Source organism: Cylas formicarius, unplaced genomic scaffold (assembly GCF_029955315.1).
Source record: "Cylas formicarius isolate icCylForm1 unplaced genomic scaffold, icCylForm1.1 PGA_scaffold_7__23_contigs__length_41026272, whole genome shotgun sequence".
Lineage (NCBI taxonomy): Eukaryota > Metazoa > Arthropoda > Insecta > Coleoptera > Brentidae > Cylas > Cylas formicarius.
The window spans coordinates 27,317,676-27,338,674 of record NW_026844352.1 but is presented as its reverse complement, the minus strand read 5'-3'; the positions used below and the strand labels follow the sequence as shown (position 1 = coordinate 27,338,674).

The 20,999-nt window shown below is 35.7% G+C and overlaps 1 protein-coding gene across 3 annotated transcripts; it reads left to right on the top strand.

Annotated features, from left to right (window-relative positions):
- Positions 1 to 56: 56 nt before the first annotated feature.
- LOC132704404 (potassium/sodium hyperpolarization-activated cyclic nucleotide-gated channel 2-like) lies at positions 57 to 20,697 on the top strand. 3 transcript variants are annotated; one of them, XM_060674386.1, is made up of 11 exons: positions 69 to 197; positions 725 to 879; positions 2,620 to 2,922; positions 3,008 to 3,209; positions 3,287 to 3,420; positions 3,524 to 3,677; positions 5,397 to 5,622; positions 6,375 to 6,597; positions 6,649 to 6,862; positions 19,955 to 20,163; positions 20,217 to 20,697. In XM_060674386.1, the coding sequence occupies exons 3-11, from the start codon at positions 2,777 to 2,779 to the stop codon at positions 20,398 to 20,400; spliced, it is 1,692 nt and encodes a 563-aa protein (XP_060530369.1). In that variant the 5' UTR covers positions 69 to 197; positions 725 to 879; positions 2,620 to 2,776; the 3' UTR covers positions 20,401 to 20,697. The 3 variants fall into 3 exon arrangements, with proteins under 3 accessions (XP_060530370.1, XP_060530371.1, XP_060530369.1); XM_060674387.1 differs by having other exon boundaries at positions 57 to 879; positions 2,634 to 2,922; XM_060674388.1 differs by lacking the exon at positions 2,620 to 2,922 and having other exon boundaries at positions 57 to 879.
- The last annotated feature ends 302 nt before the right edge of the window (positions 20,698 to 20,999 follow it).

Genomic DNA, 20,999 nt, shown 5'->3' with positions numbered 1-20,999 from the left:
GATTGCAAGGGATTCTGTCGAACGGAGATTAAACCGCCATGTCTAATGCTCACCACAGAAACCACTTCTACTGCTTCAACAAAGTGTTCGCCATGTGTTAATTCCAGATATTTTCTCGGAACTCTTGAGCCATTACTGGGGTACTTTAATAATTTAAGACAAAAAATTGGGGATCCAGAGTTGATTTCTTAATTTAGGTAAAATCACAGGACATTGTGAAATAGTAAAATACTGAATAATGTTAAGGTTATATTATGTCATATAGATCGTAGAATTTGGTTTAAGCGGAGTCCAATTGGACGTCACAAAATAATGAATAGCGAATCAAGTATAGCTTTGAACTGACTTTGAACAACTGGACTTGCATATTTAAAATGATTTTAACCTTGAACTGTGCTTGAACTACAACTGTATAAGCGTGCGTTAAAGTTACTTGTCATACTTACGTTACTTCCATTCTGTTCTTGTCGATTGCAGATGTCCGTGCTAGTAAATAGTGAACCGAATTTAGCTTTGAACTGACTTTGTACACTGGACTTGCATATTTATACTGGGTTTAACCTTGAACTGTGCTTGAACTGCCACTGTACAACAGGGCCTTAAAGTTTCTTGTCTTGTCTGTAAAAGAAATTTGCTTAGTTTGAATTCAAGTAAAAAAAAATTTGAAAACTGTTTTATGGCCCTATACAAATCGTGTTATGTCCTAAACGTTTTACTTTTTCAGATATCGGATGGTAAAGTTTACAGGAAAAAAATCTGTGATTTATATCGGGTATTTTCGAATTTTGGATAGCCTAGTCTGCACAAAAGTCACCCGTGGCGTGTTTCTTGTCCGAAACAATTTTGCAAACGTTCAATGGAATTGATAAGGCAAATATGGTAATTTTTATAGAAACCTTTTTTTATATTTCAGAGTACTTAATCTTTAGATATGTGAGGAACATAAGAATATAGGGTTCATAAACTATAACTTCATAAAAAAACTATTGCATAATTATATATTGCAAACTATAGCTATAGTCAGTTCTCCGCAATTTGAAATATATAACTGTAATAAATATTAATTGAAGTTATGTTTTGCACAACAAAAACCTTTACAATAGATATTCGGAAGTAACGTACAAATATAACCAGAAGCTGATGGCGGAACGCTAAATTCAATCATATACAGTGGCTCATTTAAAATATCAAAGTTGATGCTACTTTTTCGAAGAAACGGCAAAATGGCATCGCTGCTACGTCGTTTAATCTGAAACTTCCATCCACCCTGAATCACCCTATATTTGGTTAAATGTGTCACTTCATAAGTTGTAAAAAACAAGTGTGTGCTTTGAACTGAGGTGGCTTTTACTTGATGAAAATCCATTTATCAAAATAAATCAGAACTAAAAGTTCAGATTTTCACCAAATTATATATTTTTTTCTACTCCCGTCTGTAAAATACCTAAATACACACCGATGTAGCGTGCGGGAAGCGCCACTTTACCACGACAGTTTTGTTTCCCACTTATCCGAGCCACTTCGGACATTTCCGGGATTTTACCCGTTTTCGGAGGTATTTCCCACGCTTTGAATTTTGACGTGTGTAAATTCTGACGATCATGTCACTGAATGTATTCGTGTTGTTTTGCGAAAATGTCCCCAAAAACTAACGGTCGTAGAAAAAGTATTCTATTCAACACGTTCGGTAAACTTTTTAACTCACTCGTTTATTAAAAATTCGCTCCACTCGTGTCAAATAAACTTGTGCGTCAAATGCCATTAGACTATTACATGTTGTTTCGACAACACCGTGTCTTTATCAAATGTTTGCTTTTAGTGCCTTATATAATATTTACCTCAAATTCAAATTCAAAATTGAGGTATAAAATGAATAAAATTTCGGTCCTTTGTTTCTTTGAAAAATTGTGTTATAGTGTGCATATAAACCACTCTACAAAATATTGAGTTTCATACAGTTTAAATAAAACATCGTGTAATGATTTTTTTGACAAATAATAATTTAACAACTATTAACTAACGCCATATTGATCTATGGGGTTGGGCGTTTGTCGGTGTCAGGGAGAGACTTTTCTCTGGTTCTATTTTTTAATACAATCTATATATTTTATCAGAGAATTCTGCTGGGCAGGAAAATTTTTAGGTACGGAAATTTTTTTTGTAAAAGTTCTAAAATTACATATTTCTATTATTCATATACATATTATTTAATTATGATTTATTAAATACATATTTAATTATATATTATGTAATTTTTATTCGATGTTTTCATTGTGGATTTCGCCACAATAGAAAGTAACTTAAAAAGTGTAGATATTCTGTAATGTGTATTACTTAAATCTATTCTTGAAGTAGCTTTAAATCGCTGTATAGGATGGTTAATAAATATAATTATAATGATCATAAAGCACATATATGGACTGTGTAATCTGCAAGACATCTTATAAAATACTTAAACGTCAGATAAGAATATTATAATTATAATTTTATAACTGTATTAGATCTGTAAAGGGCGTTATTATTATATTGCATTTCATAGAAGTTTCATAAAACTGATTTTGCTACTTGGGCTGTAATAAATGACAATTTTTTAATGTTGTTGTGTTGTCAATATTAAAGGGTACGACCTTTAGGATAATTTTTTCCCGTCAAAACAATACATATGGGCGCTACGCAACTAAATACGCTTGAAGTTGAAACAGCTTGTCAGGGAGATAAAATTTGTCATAAACGTCAGATATTCGATGCTCGACGTTTTTTTTTGTGAATTGCTGCAATGAAATCCGGCGTTCACTTATGCGAACTTAGAACGATCAGAACTGGGTTTGAAAAATTACCCCCAAATGCTCCGTTTTACAAAAAATTCTTAAGGTTTCTTAGAAAATTAATCACCGTCAATCCAAAAGCAGCAATTAGCACAAGGTAAGGAGTAGATATGTTCTGTATTTTTTGAGCATCTGTCGGTCTTTACAGAGGATGACATAACAGAACGATTATTTCCTTTTAGAAACTATAGAAATAATTCTCAGATCATGGCCGAACAAAAGCGGCACATTAAAAGCCCGTTTTACTACGTCATCCATCCTTACAGTGATGTTCAAATGCTGAGAGAACTATTATTTATAATTTTGTGGACATTCGAAATTGTAAGTTCTCCTCTAAACGCAAGTTTTGGAGACATCTTTCGTGCTCACTACTTCTTCGTGGATGTAAGTAAATACACTGATCATGTATTATTATATTTAAGCTCCATAAAATATTTCATAAAACCATTGTTATTTTGTAGATTTTTGGTTCTTATCTCGAAAATGGAATAATATTTCCTCTTGAATTGCTTTGGGTCGTTACCGAATTTTTTGCAGCATACAAAGTGTCGAACACGAATACCATTGAATTTAATCACGGGAAAATTGTAAGACGGTAAGCACTCGGATTAAGAACAGACCAAATTTTGGTGGATCATAGTGTTTATAGAGTAGATGATTTATAAGAAATAACACACTTAATCTTTCGTTGTTTTTAGGTATCTCTTTACATACTTCGTATTTGACCTTCTAACCGTAATATTTCCTTTTGGAACTGTCTACGTTCGATGGATGTATCTGGTTAATCTTGCAGCATACGCTAGATTGAAAACGTTACTGGACTATACGCAAAGATTCTTTAAAGACTGTGGGGTAGGCAATTTTTCGTTTATGATGAAATTTAATTGTTAACTGTAACCACCACAGCAGCAAATATTCACCACAATTCCAAGTGTTTTAGCAAACCATCTTTAGATATTACAAATGGCTGGAAACTATGAGTCACTGAGACAAAGACACTTAAACAACAACATAAGTAATAACAATATATTACAAAGATTCAGAACAGCCATATATTATTAGATAATGTAAGAGCCGCAAATAACTGTAAAATTGATTGAAGTCAGGTGGATTTGACACTGTCGTACATACCCTTAAATTTGACACCGTAACCTGTATTTTGCACTATTTTTGTTTGTTGTTTGAAACTATGAGTCACTGAGACAAAGACACTTAAACAACAACATAAGTAATAACAATATATTACAAAGATTCAGAACAGCCATATATTATTAGATAATGTAAGAGCCGCAAATAACTGTAAAATTGATTGAAGTCAGGTGGATTTGACACTGTCGTACATACCCTTAAATTTGACACCGTAACCTGTATTTTGCACTATTTTTGTTATTCGTTTTATTAACAGCAACTATTATTGAACGCAGCAATCTGAAAGAGGGTTTGAAATAATTCGCGCACGCACATCTTGAAAGTCGTTTCTCGACATGTTGTTGATGTCGGTTTCATCAGAGAAAAGCCTCTCAGCAGTAGCAGCTTTATGGGGAACACTGATGACTGTTCACCATTTGGCTGTGTAGCCGGCTCCTTCTAAATGGGTTTGGCCATTTTAAGAATGCAAAGAGGTTAAAGGCAATGTAATCTGTATTCTGTGAATTAGTTTTATTTGTAACTATTTGCGTAGTTTATTCAATCATTTGAACTATTTTATGACCTCCGATCAACCTTGAGATAAATTTGGATGTGGCAAAAAATTCGAAATTAGTTCATCAATTTCAAGTTTTAAGTATCTATAATGGATTCGTTCGATCCTTACGTCCATACCTCATCCTGTTTTTTAAGGGTTTAGGTCAGGTTTCTATTTTAATCAAATAAACCTAGCCTAAAACCTTAAAGGAAAACAAAAATATGATGTAGATCTAAGATTCAAAAATAAGCTCATGAAACCTTCGTTCAACTCTATGCAAGTTACATAAACAGAAGACAAAACCCATAGCAATAAAGTAAAAACTGAAAACTAAGAACTGGCTTGGGCGGCTCCAAGAATGGTGCTAAAATGGAACCCAAATCCTACACCGATAAAACCTGAAGTGCCTTTTTCACCCCGAAAATTCAGTTTCAGTACTGTCTAGGCACGAGTCCAAATAATGATACTGTTATTGGATGGTTCAAAAACGAATTATTAGAATCTGGCTTCGAAAGGACATTTGTTTATTTTTTTTACTTATGGACGTGCTTTGAAGATACTAGGGCTGTAATATCCGCTTTTACACCCTGAAACAAAGTAAGATCAAGCCAAATACACTTTTTTGCTGCTAATTTTTAAATATTATCTATTATGTGTGTTTATGTCAAATTTGAGGCAACCAATAACGACTGGTATTCCACCTAGATCGTAAATTTGAACTACTATAAAAGTAGGGATAGCATTTTAGCTCTGCAATTTAATGAAATGAATATTTAGTTGAAACTACACAAAAACAAAACTAGACTTTAAATAATTGCAAAAGTGAAAGAAAAGTCCCCCTGTCCTTCATTTTTACTTTGTAGCTGTAGAATTTGAATTATTTTCAGATTCACGATCACGCGTTAATCTGCATGAAATTGACAATAATTACTTTGGTGTTGCTACATTTTTTTACGTGCGCGTTTTATTTTTTGCCCCATGCCGTCTACGAAGTCGAGAAATTAAGTTCCGATGATTTGTGGATTGTCAGAGCTGGTCTACATCCGCCTACAGACTTAATGGTGGCATATGTGGATTGTTTCAGTATGGTGCAAATTCATTTCTTTGGCTCGGGTTAGTACATATACATATAGTTTTGTTGACAGGTTCCGTTGATTCAGACAATAGAAAAATTTGAAACACCTTACACTTATAGTCACGGAACATTAACAAGATAGGAAGAGCTCCTCGTTTGCATTCTCGAAATATTTCCAGTGCTTACGTACAAAGTAGTCTCAGTTTGAGTGTTTGGTGTTAACGTACGATGAAGAAGATCAATCTGTAATATGCATTCAATAATAAAAAAATCCGGAACTAGAATTAACAAATGGGTTTGGGAAAACAAAAATATTTAGAAAGGGTCCATTAGCTACTTTTAGAAACCGAAGTTTTATATCCCTTCACAAAGTTGGGCAAATTCTGTTAAACATATAGAAAAAGCAGAACAATCGTATATCCATATTGCAAATAATATAGAACAAATAATAATTAGAACAGGCGATGATAGCGATAATGATACATTATGTGAATAATTTTAAGTAATTTAAGCAGGTAATAAAAATAATTGGTAATTTTATTTTAGATTTAAACATAAATAAATACATAAATAAATAAATATTGATTAGTACCAATCCTATCAAAACCCCAAATAATTAGTTAAATTCTAAGCAAAGTATGGACCTGTTCGGCCATATTTCATTCTTACAGCTTGCCCGGGTCTTTCCTTAATTCGTCTCAGTTAGTCACTTTCTTATATCTATGAACAGACTTTACTTTTACTACAGCTTCAGAAACTAAATATATTGAAATACACTATACTTTGTTAGGGGATGGTTACGTTCCAATAAATGAAATCCTGTGCGAGAAAATAGCACTGATCGTAGTGATGGTCACCGGAAGAATCTGGACTTTATACGTGATAGCCACTTTGCTGAGGATACTTACGGTCGTTTCAATTTCCGAAAGCAAATACGAGGACTACTTGATGCAGTTGAATATGTTCATGAGGCAGAAAAATCTTCCGAGAGAGTTACGGGCCCGTTTAATTGAGTATTAGCGTTTTCAGTGATCTCATTATATGCCCAATTTTCGTCACTTCAGATACTACCAATATAAATATCAGTATCATTATTTCAACGAGCACGCCATACTATCCGCCTTATCGACGTACTTAAGACACGAATTTTTATTGTTCGGCGCGAGGAAAATGATAGCCAAAGTTGAATTATTCAAAATTTTTCCGCGGAGTATTGTCGGAGCGTTGATTTCCAAATCGAGGCAGATGGTTTTCTTGACGAATGACACTATCGTTAAGGTAGGTATGGTTAGTTTTGGTTAGTTGGGTAAGTTATTGTACGACCAAAAATATAGTGCATTTATTGCTTTGACGTTTTAAGTATTTTACAGTACCTTAACCGCAGACCGCAGGACCTTGGTAAAACCTATCCCAACAGATGTTTATTCTGCATTAAGTTGGTCTTGCCTAAGATGGACCGTAACGAATATTTGTAAAAACTTGAAATATTTATTTAAAACGTAAATGGGCCGTTTTAAATTTGATTAAGCATTGATGCTGCGGGGTATTTTCGAATAAGTAGAAGCGTTTGTTTTAACATCAGGTGATTTGTATCGTTCTTAAGATGATTTCGAACAAAACTAATGTCGCTTCTTTACCGACGTATTGTACAAAAATTTTGGAGTCGCTAAATAATAATATTAAGCGGTTATGGGAGGTCGAAAGCGTACCTAATATCAAAACGGTATCGCCAGGAACTGAATTTTGTGAAAACCTATACAAGAAAACCCATTTTAAAGATTCTTCTAGTCGATACGTTGTCGCTTTGCCTTTTCGATTAAAGAACCCAATTTTTGGTGAATCGAAAAATTTAGCTTTACGCAGACTTTATTCTTTGGAAAATAGATTATATCATAACCCAGCTTTGCTCGACTTGTATAGAAATTTTATGAGGGAATATCTCGAGGCTGGTTATATGTCGATCGTTAGTCGGACCGATGAGCCTGGTCGGTACTACATTCCTCATCATTGTGTCATACGGGAAGAATCCATGTCAACCAAGCTCCGCGTGGTGTTCGCTTCGTCAATGAAATCCTCCAATGGGGTCTCATTGAATTCTACACTTTATGCTGGTCCAAAACTTCATTCCGATATTTCTAACGTTTTGCTTAAATTTCGTTTGCATAAATTTGTTTTGATAGCAGACATTAAGAAGATGTTTTTGCAAATACGGGTTCGCGATGAGGATAAAAGGTTTCAACATATTTTATGGAGATTTAACCGTGAAAAGCCGGTACAAGAGTATAGATTGGATACTTTGGTTTTTGGAGTTAGTAGTTCACCCTATTTGGCCAATAGGATCATTAAGCAATTAGCTATAGATGAACGGCGATCATTTCCACTTGCATCGGATATCCTGTTGTCTGATATTTACGTTGACGATATTCTGACAGCTTTCCACGATCTGGAAGTTGGTAAACGTATAAAATTTGAGCTCTCAGAACTTCTAAAGAGAGGTGGTTTTGAGTTACGAAAGTGGGCTACTAATTGTGCTGAGGTTTTATCGGACACCCCTCTTTGATACAGTCGAACCGCTATGCCTCAAACTTCTTGGGTTGCAGTGGCAACCAGCTTTTGATAGTTTTACTTTTAAAATTGGTAATATTTCGAGTACCGAGTGTACCAAAAGAGGGATTTTGTCAAATTTGGCTAGAATTTTTGATCCTTTGGGCATGATTGCCCCCTAACGTTGTACGCTAAATGTTTAATTCAACAGCTATGGAGCTTGGGCCTTGATTGGAACCAGGAACCCGTAATTACCGCGAAATGGAGAAAATTTCAGTGTGAGTTGGATCTGTTATCTTCTCTAAAAATTCCTAGGCACATGCATGTTTCAAGCTGAATGCATGGATTTTGCGATGCTAGCCAAAGCGGATATGGGTGTGTGGTCTTCCTTCGGGTTTTTGTAAATGGCGAGCATAAAATTTATTTCGTTGCTGGAAAATCGAAAGTCGCACCTCTGAAGAGAATAACCTTGCCCCGTTCGGAACTATGTGCTGCTGTTTTGTTGTCAAATTTAGTAGAGTTTTTTCGTGATGCTCTGAATAAAATTATAATTAAAAAAATTTTCGCGTGGTCAGATTCAAAAGTAACTCTGGCGTGGATTAAATCCTCTGCTCATAGATGGCAAACATTCGTTAGTAATCGAATAAGTCATATCGAAGGTAAGATTTCTCCTGATAGTTGACGTTATATTCCTACTAACGATAACCCCGCAGATTGTGCCAGTAGAGGACTTATTCCTTCACAATTCTTAAAACACGCAACTTGGATTCATGGGCCTCGGTTTCTTCGTTACTCTTCTGATCATTGGCCTTGCGATTTATCGGCCGAAATTCCCTCTGAATGCTTAGAAGAGAAGAGCAAATCCATGACGACGTTAATTTCCATATCGGACCCGTACGGTGTGTTTAATAGATATTCTTCATTGGAAAAAATTTTAAGGATCATTGCATATTGTGTAAAATTTTGCAATAATATTCGTACAAAACGCCAAAATCCGGTTGCCGCTTGTTCAGCGGCTCTTTGCGAAGAAGATATAAACAATGCACTTTTGTGTCGTGTTTGGCAAGTACAACGTGAGGTTTTCTCTGATGCTATATATAAGCTAGAAAAAAAAAACAAAAGCGTAGATAAGGTTTTAAGAAAATTGAATCCATTTATGGATAATCAAGGTTTCTTGAGGGTCGGTGGTCGCTTGATAAATTCCAAATCTTTCCCACACGACAGGAGATTTCCATTGTTACTCAATCAAAAACATCGTCTTACGGAACTGATAATATTTTATTTACATAAGAAATATTTGCATCCGGGTTTGCAAACATTGCATTTTTTGAATCTACAACAGTTCTGGATACTGTCAGCGAAAAATGCTATTCGTAGGTGTTTGTCTCGTTGTTTAAGATGCTTTCGAGTGGATCCCAAGCCTGTTGTACCATACATGAGCGATTTACCGGCAGGGCGTGTATCACAGGCCAAGCCATTTCAGGAAGTAGGGGTGGACTTTGCAGGTCCCTTTTCGGTAACGCCTTTAAAGGGCAGAGGGATAAAGGCCCAGAAGGCATGTTTGTATTTTTGTTTGTTTTGCCTTTAAGGCCATACATTTAGAACTGGTTTCCAGTTTGTGTACTGACGCTTTCTTTGTTGCTTTAAAGCGCTTTATCGCACGTAGAGGACGTTGTAATATTATCCGCTCCGATTGTGGTACCAATTTTATGCCAATACACAACTGGTGGAGCACATGAAAAACGCCGTTGAGACGGAAAAAATCAAATGGTACTTTAATCCACCATCAGCACCTAATTTCGGAGGGCTATGGGAAGCTAGTGTGCGTAGCATGAAGTATCACCTGGTTCGGTCAATAGGGCTAAACAAATTAACTTTCGGGGAAATGTATACAACGCTATGTTGCATCGAATCTGTTTTAAACTCAAGATCTTTACACCCTTTGAGTAGTGACCCTAATGACATAAGCGCTTTGACTCCAGGGCATTTTTTAACTCTGGAGCCTCTTACTTCTTTACCTTCTAAGGATTATACGAACGCTAATATTAATACTTTACAACGTTGGGAATTGGTGCAACGATTGCATAGCGAATTCTGGAAGCGGTGGCATCACGATTATTTGAACACGCTTCAGCAGCGTTCGAAATGGACAAAAAAATACCCCTTATTAAACATAGGAGATATGGTAGTCATAAAAGACGAATTAAATACGCCCCTTCGATGGTTACTTGCCCGAGTAACACAGGTTCATCCTGGAACTGACGGTATTTGCCGAGTAGCGACAGTTAGAACTAGAAACGGTTTTTTGCAAAGGCTCATATCCAAACTATGTCCTTTACCTTATTTAGAATAAATTTAAAAGATGGTGATTTTAAGGTCGGCGGTATGTTCGATCTTATTTTGGTAGAGGAATATTTTTCGGGTAAATTGTGAGTATCAATTAGTTTTTTTTTTATTATTATAAATTTGCCTAACCTCTAGCCTGGTTCAGCCAGGCTATTTTTTTGCGACGCTGTGCGCGTTTCTTTTTTTGAAGAGACAATCGACAAAAAGGAACGACAACGGCACTTAGTCAGTTGCGATTAAACAAGCAAGGTAGGATTTACTTTCCGCGTCGATACAACAGTCTCTTTTAAGTCTATAATCGAATATAATCGCGGTTCGATAGCACAACAAAAAGGGCATGAAATCTTGAGATTACCCTCGTATCATATTTAACCTGATTGAGATGATTTGGTCAGAGTTGAACGCGCATATCAGAGGAAATAACACTGCACCAAAATTTAGTGATAGTACCATTAACGTAATTCAGCAAGAGGTGAAAAACGAATAATAAAAGAAGAAAATATTTAACGAGAACGAGTAGTGGCGGAGTTGATCATTGACGACAGTAGCGGTAGTGACGATTGTTTAAGTGACCAATACTTTATTATTATATTTTGTATATTAATACTATGTAGGAATGTAATGAAATAGAACGAATAAATTGTTACTTTGTATGAATTTTTTTATGTACATATTTCAAGAATTGCTCGTCGAAAAAGATTGAAAACATACTTATATACCGCTTGTTAGTTTTTGCTAGGACAGTCCGGTTACAGGTACAGGTCTGCTCGGCAGGGTGTTCTATAAGGGGCTACGGTTTTGGAGTAATCAAAATTAAGCAGCGTTAATCACTAGGTCGGTGGTAAAAACACAATATTTCTGGACATGATATACCTCTTATAATACGGTCTGTCTTAAAGTATATCCTTTAAGACCGAATATTAACATACAAATACCTGTCGATAGACTGTCGCTTACATCAAATAGACCGTAAAAATTTATAATAAATTGCCTATCGAACTGAACTTAAGGAGATAGCTACACAAAGAAAATTCAAATGCAGTCCTAAAAACAAATTGCTACACCTCACCTATTACGATATTAAGAATTTTCTTTCTTGTGATACCTTTTATTAGTATCCGTTGTTTGTTATTGTCCATATTATTAATTTTTATTAATTAATTATACTAACATAATTTTTTTATAATTTATATTTGTATTACACTGACAATATCCAACACTATATATATATATATATATATATATATATATATATATATATATATATATATATATATATATATATATATATATATATATATATATATATATATATATATATATATATATATATATATATATATATATATATATATATATATATATATATATATATATGATGACACTATACTCCGGGATATCATCCGTTCGCTCGTTGAACTCCGACTGGAATCCTGCATCCGACTGGAATCACCACGTGTTGGATAAATGCAGAGCGTCGTCTCTCGTATTGAGGTGTCCGGACTTTTCTATTTCGATGGCCTCTCGTATAATCCTAGTCCTAAAATCAGGAATATTAGCTATTTGTTTGCAAGTGCCGAAATAAATTTTATGGCCTGTCTGATGTTGGTGCTGAAACAAAGCAGATGTTGTTTGTTTGTTTCTTATGGCTAAACGATGTTCCTCGAGCCTGGCTGAAATTCTTCTGTTGGTCTGTCCCACATACGTCAGGCTGCACGATCCGCATGCTACACTCTATACTCCTTGGTTTTCCAGAGTAATTTTTTGTTTTGGGTTTCTTAGTATTGCTCCGATGGTATGGTCAGGTTTGTATGCCGTTGATATGTCGTGTTTCTGTAATATTCGGCCGATTTTGTCAGTAACCCCCTTGATGTATGGCAGGACAGCGATCGATCTTCGTTGGGTCTCGTCCTGCACTCTCTGCTGCGGCTGTTGTTGTTTACTGATTGCCTTGCTGATGGTACGCTTTTGGTATCCGTTTTGTCGAAGACAGGTACTAATTTTCTTCAGTTCTTTATCTCTGTTCCTCTCGTTTGTGAGCCTGAAGGACCGAGCAATTAATGTATTTGCCACTGCCTGTATCTGTGATGGGTGGTGATGAGATTTAGCGTTCAGATATCTATTAGTGTGTGTTGGTTTTCTATAGACAGTGTGTTCCAAGTGTCCATCTTCGGTCCTTGTGATGTGCACATCTAAAAAGGGCAGACTGTTATCCTCTTCAAGTTCTATTGTAAATTGAATCCTTGGATGGATGGAATTCAGATGATCTAGGAATTTCAAAAGCTCCTCCTTGCCAAAAGGCCATACAACAAATTCGTCATCAACGTATCTTGTCCATAGTTTTGGCTTCAGATTTGCCTTCTCTATTGCTTTCTTTTCGAAGTAAATCATGAAGAGGTTAGCAATCACAGGTGAGAGAGATGATCCCATTGCTGCTCCATCTATTTGTCGGTAAATTTTCCCGTTGTGCATAAAGTAAGCGTTTTTCAGGCAATGTCTTGACAGATCCATTATGTATGGCGGAAGATCTTCGTTTTCTTCTATAAGCAAGAGTGCCTCTTCTACTGGAATACTCGGGTAGAGGGATTTGACATCGAAACTTGCCATAATGTCGTCCTTGTCCATCCTGAGAGAACCTAAAATCTGAGTGAAATGTTCTGAGTTTTTAACATAGGAATCTGCCTTTTCCACTATAGGCTGAAGTGCACTGGCCAGATGTTTTTCCAGCTTGCATAATGGTGAGTTAAAGGCGCTTACGATTGGACGCAGGGGAACCCCGTCCTTATGGATCTTTGGGAGCCCGTAGAATTTTGGGCAACGACTCGATTTTTCCCTCGGAATAAGTTTCTTCTTTGTATCCTCGTTTATTGATGAATCGAGAATTTTGGACTTAGTTGTTTTTTCCAAATATGTCGTGGGATCTCTGGTGACTAGTTTGTATATTGGGTCGTTCAAAATATCCTCCAATTTTGCATTATAATCCGACGTATTCATGACGACAGTGGCATTTCCTTTGTCTGCTGGCATTATTAGAATGTTTTCGTTTTTGTTTAGATTCCTTAAGGCTTGCATTTCTTCTCTGCTTAAGTTTGGCTGCGGTGGTTTTGACTGTCTTAAGACTCTGGCGACATCTTGCCTAATTAACTCCACATCTTGTTCGTCTATGGTGGAAAGACTTGCTTCGACGTTGGAAACGATCTCTTCGACGGGTACTCTTTTTGGAGCTATTGCATAGTTAAATCCTTTATTCAGTACGCTGACTTCTGTATCGGAAAGATGGTATGCTGAAATATTATGAACTGTATTGCTTCGGTTTGTATTTGGCACTTGTCCTGATTTTTTGGAATTTGACTGAAGGATTTCTAATTTCTTCCACAGTTTTTTTGACGTGATGTCCTTGTCTTTCTCAGTGCGCCATGATGTTAATAATTCTATGCGGTCCCACAGCAACTGATGGATCTTGTTGCTCAGTTTCAGGTGGAGTCTGAAAAGTTGTAGCTCAGTCTCACTAATTTCGTACCGGGTCCGCCTGATCTGGTCTTGGAGTAGGGCCTTGCTAGCTTTGTCCAGGATAGCTTGTGTCTTTCTGGTGCGTGTATGATAAGACAACCTTGTAAATGTTGGCAGCAAGTTCTGGTTGCGGCAGTTTTTAAGAAAATTCAAGTTGCCCAGCGAAATAACCCTCCTTTGTCTTAGTTTTTCATAACACTTGGTGGCTGTAAAGGTCTCCTTCCCGTAAAGGTGTATGATATTCTCACGTATTGATTCACGGATGGAAAAATGTGATGACACTATACTCCGGGATATCATCCGTTCGCTCGTTGAACTCCGACTGGAATCCTGCATCCGACTGGAATCCTGCAAATCCTGCATCCGACTGGAATCCTGCAGACGTTTCGCCAAAATCTCACTTGGCATCTTCAATGCTCGCGCTCCGAAAACACTTCGAACACTGGGAGGTTATCGGCGGTGCGTGCGGTATTTATACTCTACGCCGGAGATGGTAACGGTGCTGCTTGTGCGTGGGGGGAGATCCATAAGGACGGGGTTCCTCTGCGTCCAATCGTAAGCGCCTTTAACTCACCATTATGCAAGCTGGAAAAACATCTGGCCAGTGCACTTCAGCCTATAGTGGAAAAGGCAGATTCCTATGTTAAAAACTCAGAACATTTCACTCAGATTTTAGGTTCTCTCAGGATGGACAAGGACGACATTATGGCAAGTTTCGATGTCAAATCCCTCTACCCGAGTATTCCAGTAGAAGAGACACTCTTGCTTATAGAAGAAAACGAAGATCTTCCGCCATACATAATGGATCTGTCAAGACATTGCCTGAAAAACGCTTACTTTATGCACAACGGGAAAATTTACCGACAAATAGATGGAGCAGCAATGGGATCATCTCTCTCACCTGTGATTGCTAACCTCTTCATGATTTACTTCGAAAAGAAAGCAATAGAGAAGGCAAATCTGAAGCCAAAACTATGGACAAGATACGTTGATGACGTATTTGTTGTATGGCCTTTTGGCAAGGAGGAGCTTTTGAAATTCCTAGATCATCTGAATTCCATCCACCCAAGGATTCAATTTACAATAGAACTTGAAGAGGATAACAGTCTGCCCTTTTTAGATGTGCACATCACAAGGACCGAAGATGGACACTTGGAACACACTGTCTATAGAAAACCAACACACACTAATAGATATCTGAACGCTAAATCTCATCACCACCCATCACAGATACAGGCAGTGGCAAATACATTAATTGCTCGGTCCTTCAGGCTCACAAACGAGAGGAACAGAGATAAAGAACTGAAGAAAATTAGTACCTGTCTTCGACAAAACGGATACCAAAGGCGTACCATCAGCAAGGCAATCAGTAAACAACAACAGCCGCAGCAGAGAGTGCAGGACGAGACCCAACGAAGATCGATCGCTGTCCTGCCATACATCAAGGGGGTTACTGACAAAATCGGCCAAATATTACGGAAACACGACATATCAACGGCATACAAACCTGACCATACCATCGGAGCAATACTAAGAAACCCAAAACAAAAAATTACTCTGGAAAACCAAGGAGTATAGAGTGTAGCATGCGGATCGTGCAGCCTGACGTATGTGGGACAGACCAACAGAAGAATTTCAGCCAGGCTCGAGGAACATCGTTTAGCCATAAGAAACAAACAAACAACATCTGCTTTGTTTCAGCACCAACATCAGACAGGCCATAAAATTGATTTCGGCACTTGCAAACAAATAGCTAATATTCCTGATTTTAGGACTAGGATTATACGAGAGGCCATCGAAATAGAAAAGTCCGGACACCTCAATACGAGAGACGACGCTCTGCATTTATCCAACACGTGGAGAACGATAATCAAACAGCAGAGCGATGCGCAGCAGCCAACGGGGACATCGCAACTACGATCGGGCGAAATTAACAACGCTACAATTCAGGGGGCGGAGCCACCTCCCCCCACGCACAAGCAGCACCGTTACCATCTCCGGCGTAGAGTATAAATACCGCACGCACCGCCGATAACCTCCCAGTGTTCGAAGTGTTTTCGGAGCGCGAGCATTGAAGATGCCAAGTGAGATTTTGGCGAAACGTCTGCAGGATTCCAGTCGGATGCAGGATTTGCAGGATTCCAGTCGGAGTTCAACGAGCGAACGGATGATATCCCGGAGTATAGTGTCATCACATTTTTCCATCCGTGAATCAATACGTGAGAATATATATATATATATATATATATATATATATATATATATATATATATATATATATATATATATATATATATATTCTCACGTATTGATTCACGGATGGAAAAATGTGATGACACTATACTCCGGGATATCATATATATATATATATATATATATATATATATATATATATATATATATATATATATATATATATATATATATATATATATATATATATATATATATATATATATATATATATATATATATATATATATATATATATATATATATATATATATATATATATTTTTTTTTTCACTTAAAACTCCGCACGCCAATAAGTTCAAAACGAAAAGAAATATTTAATTTATGTAAAAAGTAGTCAAAATGAGGGGTCAAGTAGATATTTCCTAAAGTTAAAAAAATTCGACGCCTGCAAAGAGCTGGGCGTCGCGACGCGTCGAAAAATTATTCGATTGCAGAGACTTTGGAAATACGCGCATACAAAAGTACATATTATTTAAAAACTTTTTTGTTATTTACTCAAACTTATTTACTTTACCCGTTTCTAAGTTATACCGATTTAAAGTAAACATTTCTTGATTAATAAAAAATGTGATTAACGCTTATTTTTACAAGTATGCCATGAATGTTAGTTACTATGGCAACCATTGTCATCGCAGTTGTTTTAAGTGCAATTACAAACAATAGATTTCAACTATTTTAGTATGATTTTATTTATTATTTTTTATCGATTTAGTTCTGATAACATGATAAATAAATGAAAAAACAGTAAAATACTTACAAGTTAATAACCAAAATTATTATTGCAATTAACTACATAATAAGACATTTCAAAAATTTTGGTCAAAATTATGTCCATCTGCTCGAACACAACTATCAAAAACTTTTAACAGATGAGCTTGGGTCACTTGTAGGAGAGTCCTTCTTGTGATAGCGGCACACGCTGCACTAATTTTGTTAATGAGATCAGCCATTTCTTCGATAGGTTCTTCATAGATAACGTTTTTTAGGTAGCCCCAAAGAAAATCATCTGGTGGTGTAATGTCCGGGGACCTCGCCGGCCACCTTACCGGTCCATTAGTACCAAACCATCTATTGGGATATTCTCGGTTCAAATACCTCGTTACTATTTGGGCATTATGTGCAGGCGCTCCATCCTGCTGTAGCCACATATTCATTCTAGTGTCAAGAGGCGCTTCTTCTAATAGTTCCGGAAGTGTAGTTTGAAGAAATCTTAAATAGCGATCTGCATTTAAAGTTCCTTCGTAAAGGTAAGGTCCAATAAGGAATCCATTTAACCAAACATTGATACTAAAAATTCGTTGGTTACCTCTTTCTGTAATCCAACGAGGATGGTTTTCGGACCAAAAACGACAGTTGTGTCTATTAACGATTCCATTATTTTGAAATCGACTTTCGTCGCTCCATAAAATTTTCGAGAGAAAATTTGCATCTTGGTTATACAAATCGGACAATGTCGCTAAGAAATACATTCTTCTAGCATAATCGCCTGGTTCTAGTTTATGAATTAGTTTACTTTTGTACGGGTGAAAAGAGTTTCTATGTAGAATTCTCCACGAAGAACTTATGGTAACACCGGTATTTTCTTTTATCTCTGATAGGGATATCTTGGGGTTATTATCAACCTGCTGAACTACGGCAGCAGTATTTTCATCATTTGTAGCCGTCCTGTTCCTATCTCTTTTAGGTTTTATGAAGCTGCCATATTCTCTTAAGTTTTTACATAAACTTGAAAAGGTTGTTGCATCGGGGACTCTTCTATGCGGATAACGCCGTGCGTAAACTCTTTTTGCTTCTCTACAATCGCATCTGCATTCTCCAAACACCAGTAACATGTCTACTTTTTCCTCATTGCTAAATTGCACCATTTTCACATAATAATTCTTAGTTTTTTTTTAACCGAACAAATTTGGATATTTCTTGTGACAAAATGTGACAATTTTTTGATACAGCAATAACAACTTACGTTTGTAATTATATATATATATATATATATATATATATATATATATATATATATATATATATATATATATATATATATATATATATATATATATATATATATATATATATATATATATATATATATATATATATACTGGCGAGAAGCTTTTTTAAAACGCACGGTACAAGGATTATTCAACACTGCCACTCTGACACGTGGTCGACATTTACTCGCCTTTGTCTTGACTCTCAGCTATAAATAAATCAATAAATTATTGGTTATTGGGTTTACCCAGCAACAGTAGACATGAACATCGTAATCACTTTTTTGGGGTGAGTTGATCAAAGGCCATTACGATATACTTTGAAACAGACCTTACATACCTATTGGGAATTTGGAGTTGAAAGAACTCTCGTTGTACTGTGGCCTAATGTCATAATGAAGACCAGTTATTAATTAATTATTGGCTTTCAGTTGATCAAATTTCGTTAATGCTAAAACATGTCTATATGAATACCAATCGCACGGCTATTTATAAAGCAAAGGATATCGATAACCGTTTTTGTATTGTTCCATATGATCGATTTTAATGCTCTACGACTCCAAACCATATAACATGTACGTTTTTAAAACGCCATTGGAATACATACCATGGACGTCCTGAGACGTCCATATCTTTTGAAAGTATCGTGGCGCCAAAAGCAACGAACTATAAATATTTTTCTATCTATATCTATAACGTATTGCAAGGTACCATATCCGTATTCAGAAAGTATCTGCTTGTTGAAAACTAGGTAGCGGTAAAGTCCTATCAGAACCTCTTTGATATGTCAGTTTAAAATATTTAGTAAACCTTTTTTTGTGCAAACGTAAACCTCTCTTAATTTTTCAAAAAAATTTCCACAGGCTGCTTTTTACAAAACTTCTGGATTCCTCCTGCGTCGGTTTTTGCTGAGTCAAACTTGTTAAGGTTTTGCCAATCATCCTGTTAGCTTCGTCAGAGCTTGATTAAAACGTTAGCAAGTTCGACTCAGGAGAATCCAGAAGTTACCTCTCTTCCCTGAAAGTTGCACAACCAATCATTGCCCAAACAACTTTTTGCAATAAGAGACTACTACTTTATTTATTTTCTACGTTATTATTCCGGTTTGGAAAATGTAATATATAGTAATACCCATAAGTTACTCAAGAAACATCTTGCAAAGTAAAAATATAAAATATATAAAAAAAATTGAATTTGAATTTTTTTTATCTGGACGATTTTCACAATAAATCGCAATTTTCCCCATGGTAATTAAATTAGTATTGAGTGAAGTATCAAATGCAATAAAAAATTAGTCAATATAGCTTACTTTATCAGTTCGCGTAAAAGATAACCGTGGTACAATATATATTTATTTATATTGTATAGTATATATTTAAATCTAAATTTAGATCTCAAACAATGATCTACCTACAATTTAAAATCAGTAAAAAATAGCTAGATATTGCATTTCACATATTTTGCCTTAAGCTTTACAACATTCCTTCTTTACAATGTAAGAAATATATACTTTTTATGAATATTGGTTATTATTTTTTTATTTATTGATGAGTATGACCTATTGCTCCTCTCTACTTTTTTAATAAATTGTATAATTTTACTGATATTTTTTTCAATCACAATATTACTAATATCTTAAGAAATTCTCTATGATAATTTTCTATATTTCTCTTGAAAGAGTAGTTCAGCCATGTTAAACTTTGAAGTAATAAACATTTTTTTGCAGTATGGCGATCCTATAGAGGACATTTACTTTATTTCGACTGGGACGTGTGCCGTTTTAAACAGAACCGGCATAGAACTTGACCATTTGCTGGACGGAGAGGAAATCGGTCTCATTGGGATGTTGACAGCTTCGTCCGCCGTAACTCATTCTTACACCCATATTGCCGTGGAATCTACGGAATTATACGTCATATCTAAGAGAGATTTTCGGTTGGTGATCAACGTGATTGAACGACCCGTACAAATGAAGTTTTATTTCGCAGGTTATTTGTTTATGACAAATATGATATATTGCGGTACTTTGCCCAACGCGTTGAAGAAAAGGTGATGAAGTACAAAAACATCGAAGTTACCACGATCCAGCGGGGTTACGATTTCTTTTCGGAATTGAGCGCCGGGAAGATATTGGAACGACCGAGGATACGGACCACTCATTTTGAAAAATGAGCCTCGACTTTGATGTTAACTTTTGTTTTTTTATCTTAATGTATAGGATAATGGAAAAGATAAGTAACTTTAAGAAGATTTATTTTGGTCGCGTTAATGATATCAGAAGCTTAACAATATAAAAACAATTTAAGCAAAACCGAAGTTTTTTGTCGTTGCAATTAAACAATTATTTATATAAATTCTTTTGTGACCAATCGGTAGTGAAAACAATTAAACTAAATTTTATTTTAAATTTAGTATTTCTGGGGGTACCAGCTTAGCCATTGTTAAATTATGTATCAGGAAGTGTTAAAATTTAATAAATGCTTTTGCAGTTACGTCTTTTGGATATAACCCATAATAAAGCCTGTAAATAGGTAGCAAAATATGAACGGATAGGTTGCAATAATAAACAATTTATTATTATCAAGATTTCACTTTGTTTTTTTTTGGGAAGGTCCACTTTACCTGTAGCCTTTCTTTCCTGCAACATGTTAAATACGCTATTAGAGTATTTATATAGTTTTATGAGTTAATTTTCTACCTACGCCTATTGATGACCCTTAAATTTGGTCTTACTGAACGCATTACTCCGTACTATTTAGAAGCATGCTTTA

Coding starts and splice junctions, on each gene's coding strand:
- LOC132704404 (XM_060674387.1), top strand. CDS start 2,777: ATGAAATCCGGCGTTCACTTATGCGAACTTAGAACGATCAGAACTGGG. Junction 3,421..3,523: donor CACGGGAAAATTGTAAGACG/GTAAGCACTCGG, acceptor CGTTGTTTTTAG/GTATCTCTTTACATACTTCG. Junction 20,164..20,216: donor ATATCTAAGAGAGATTTTCG/GTTGGTGATCAA, acceptor TTTATTTCGCAG/GTTATTTGTTTATGACAAAT.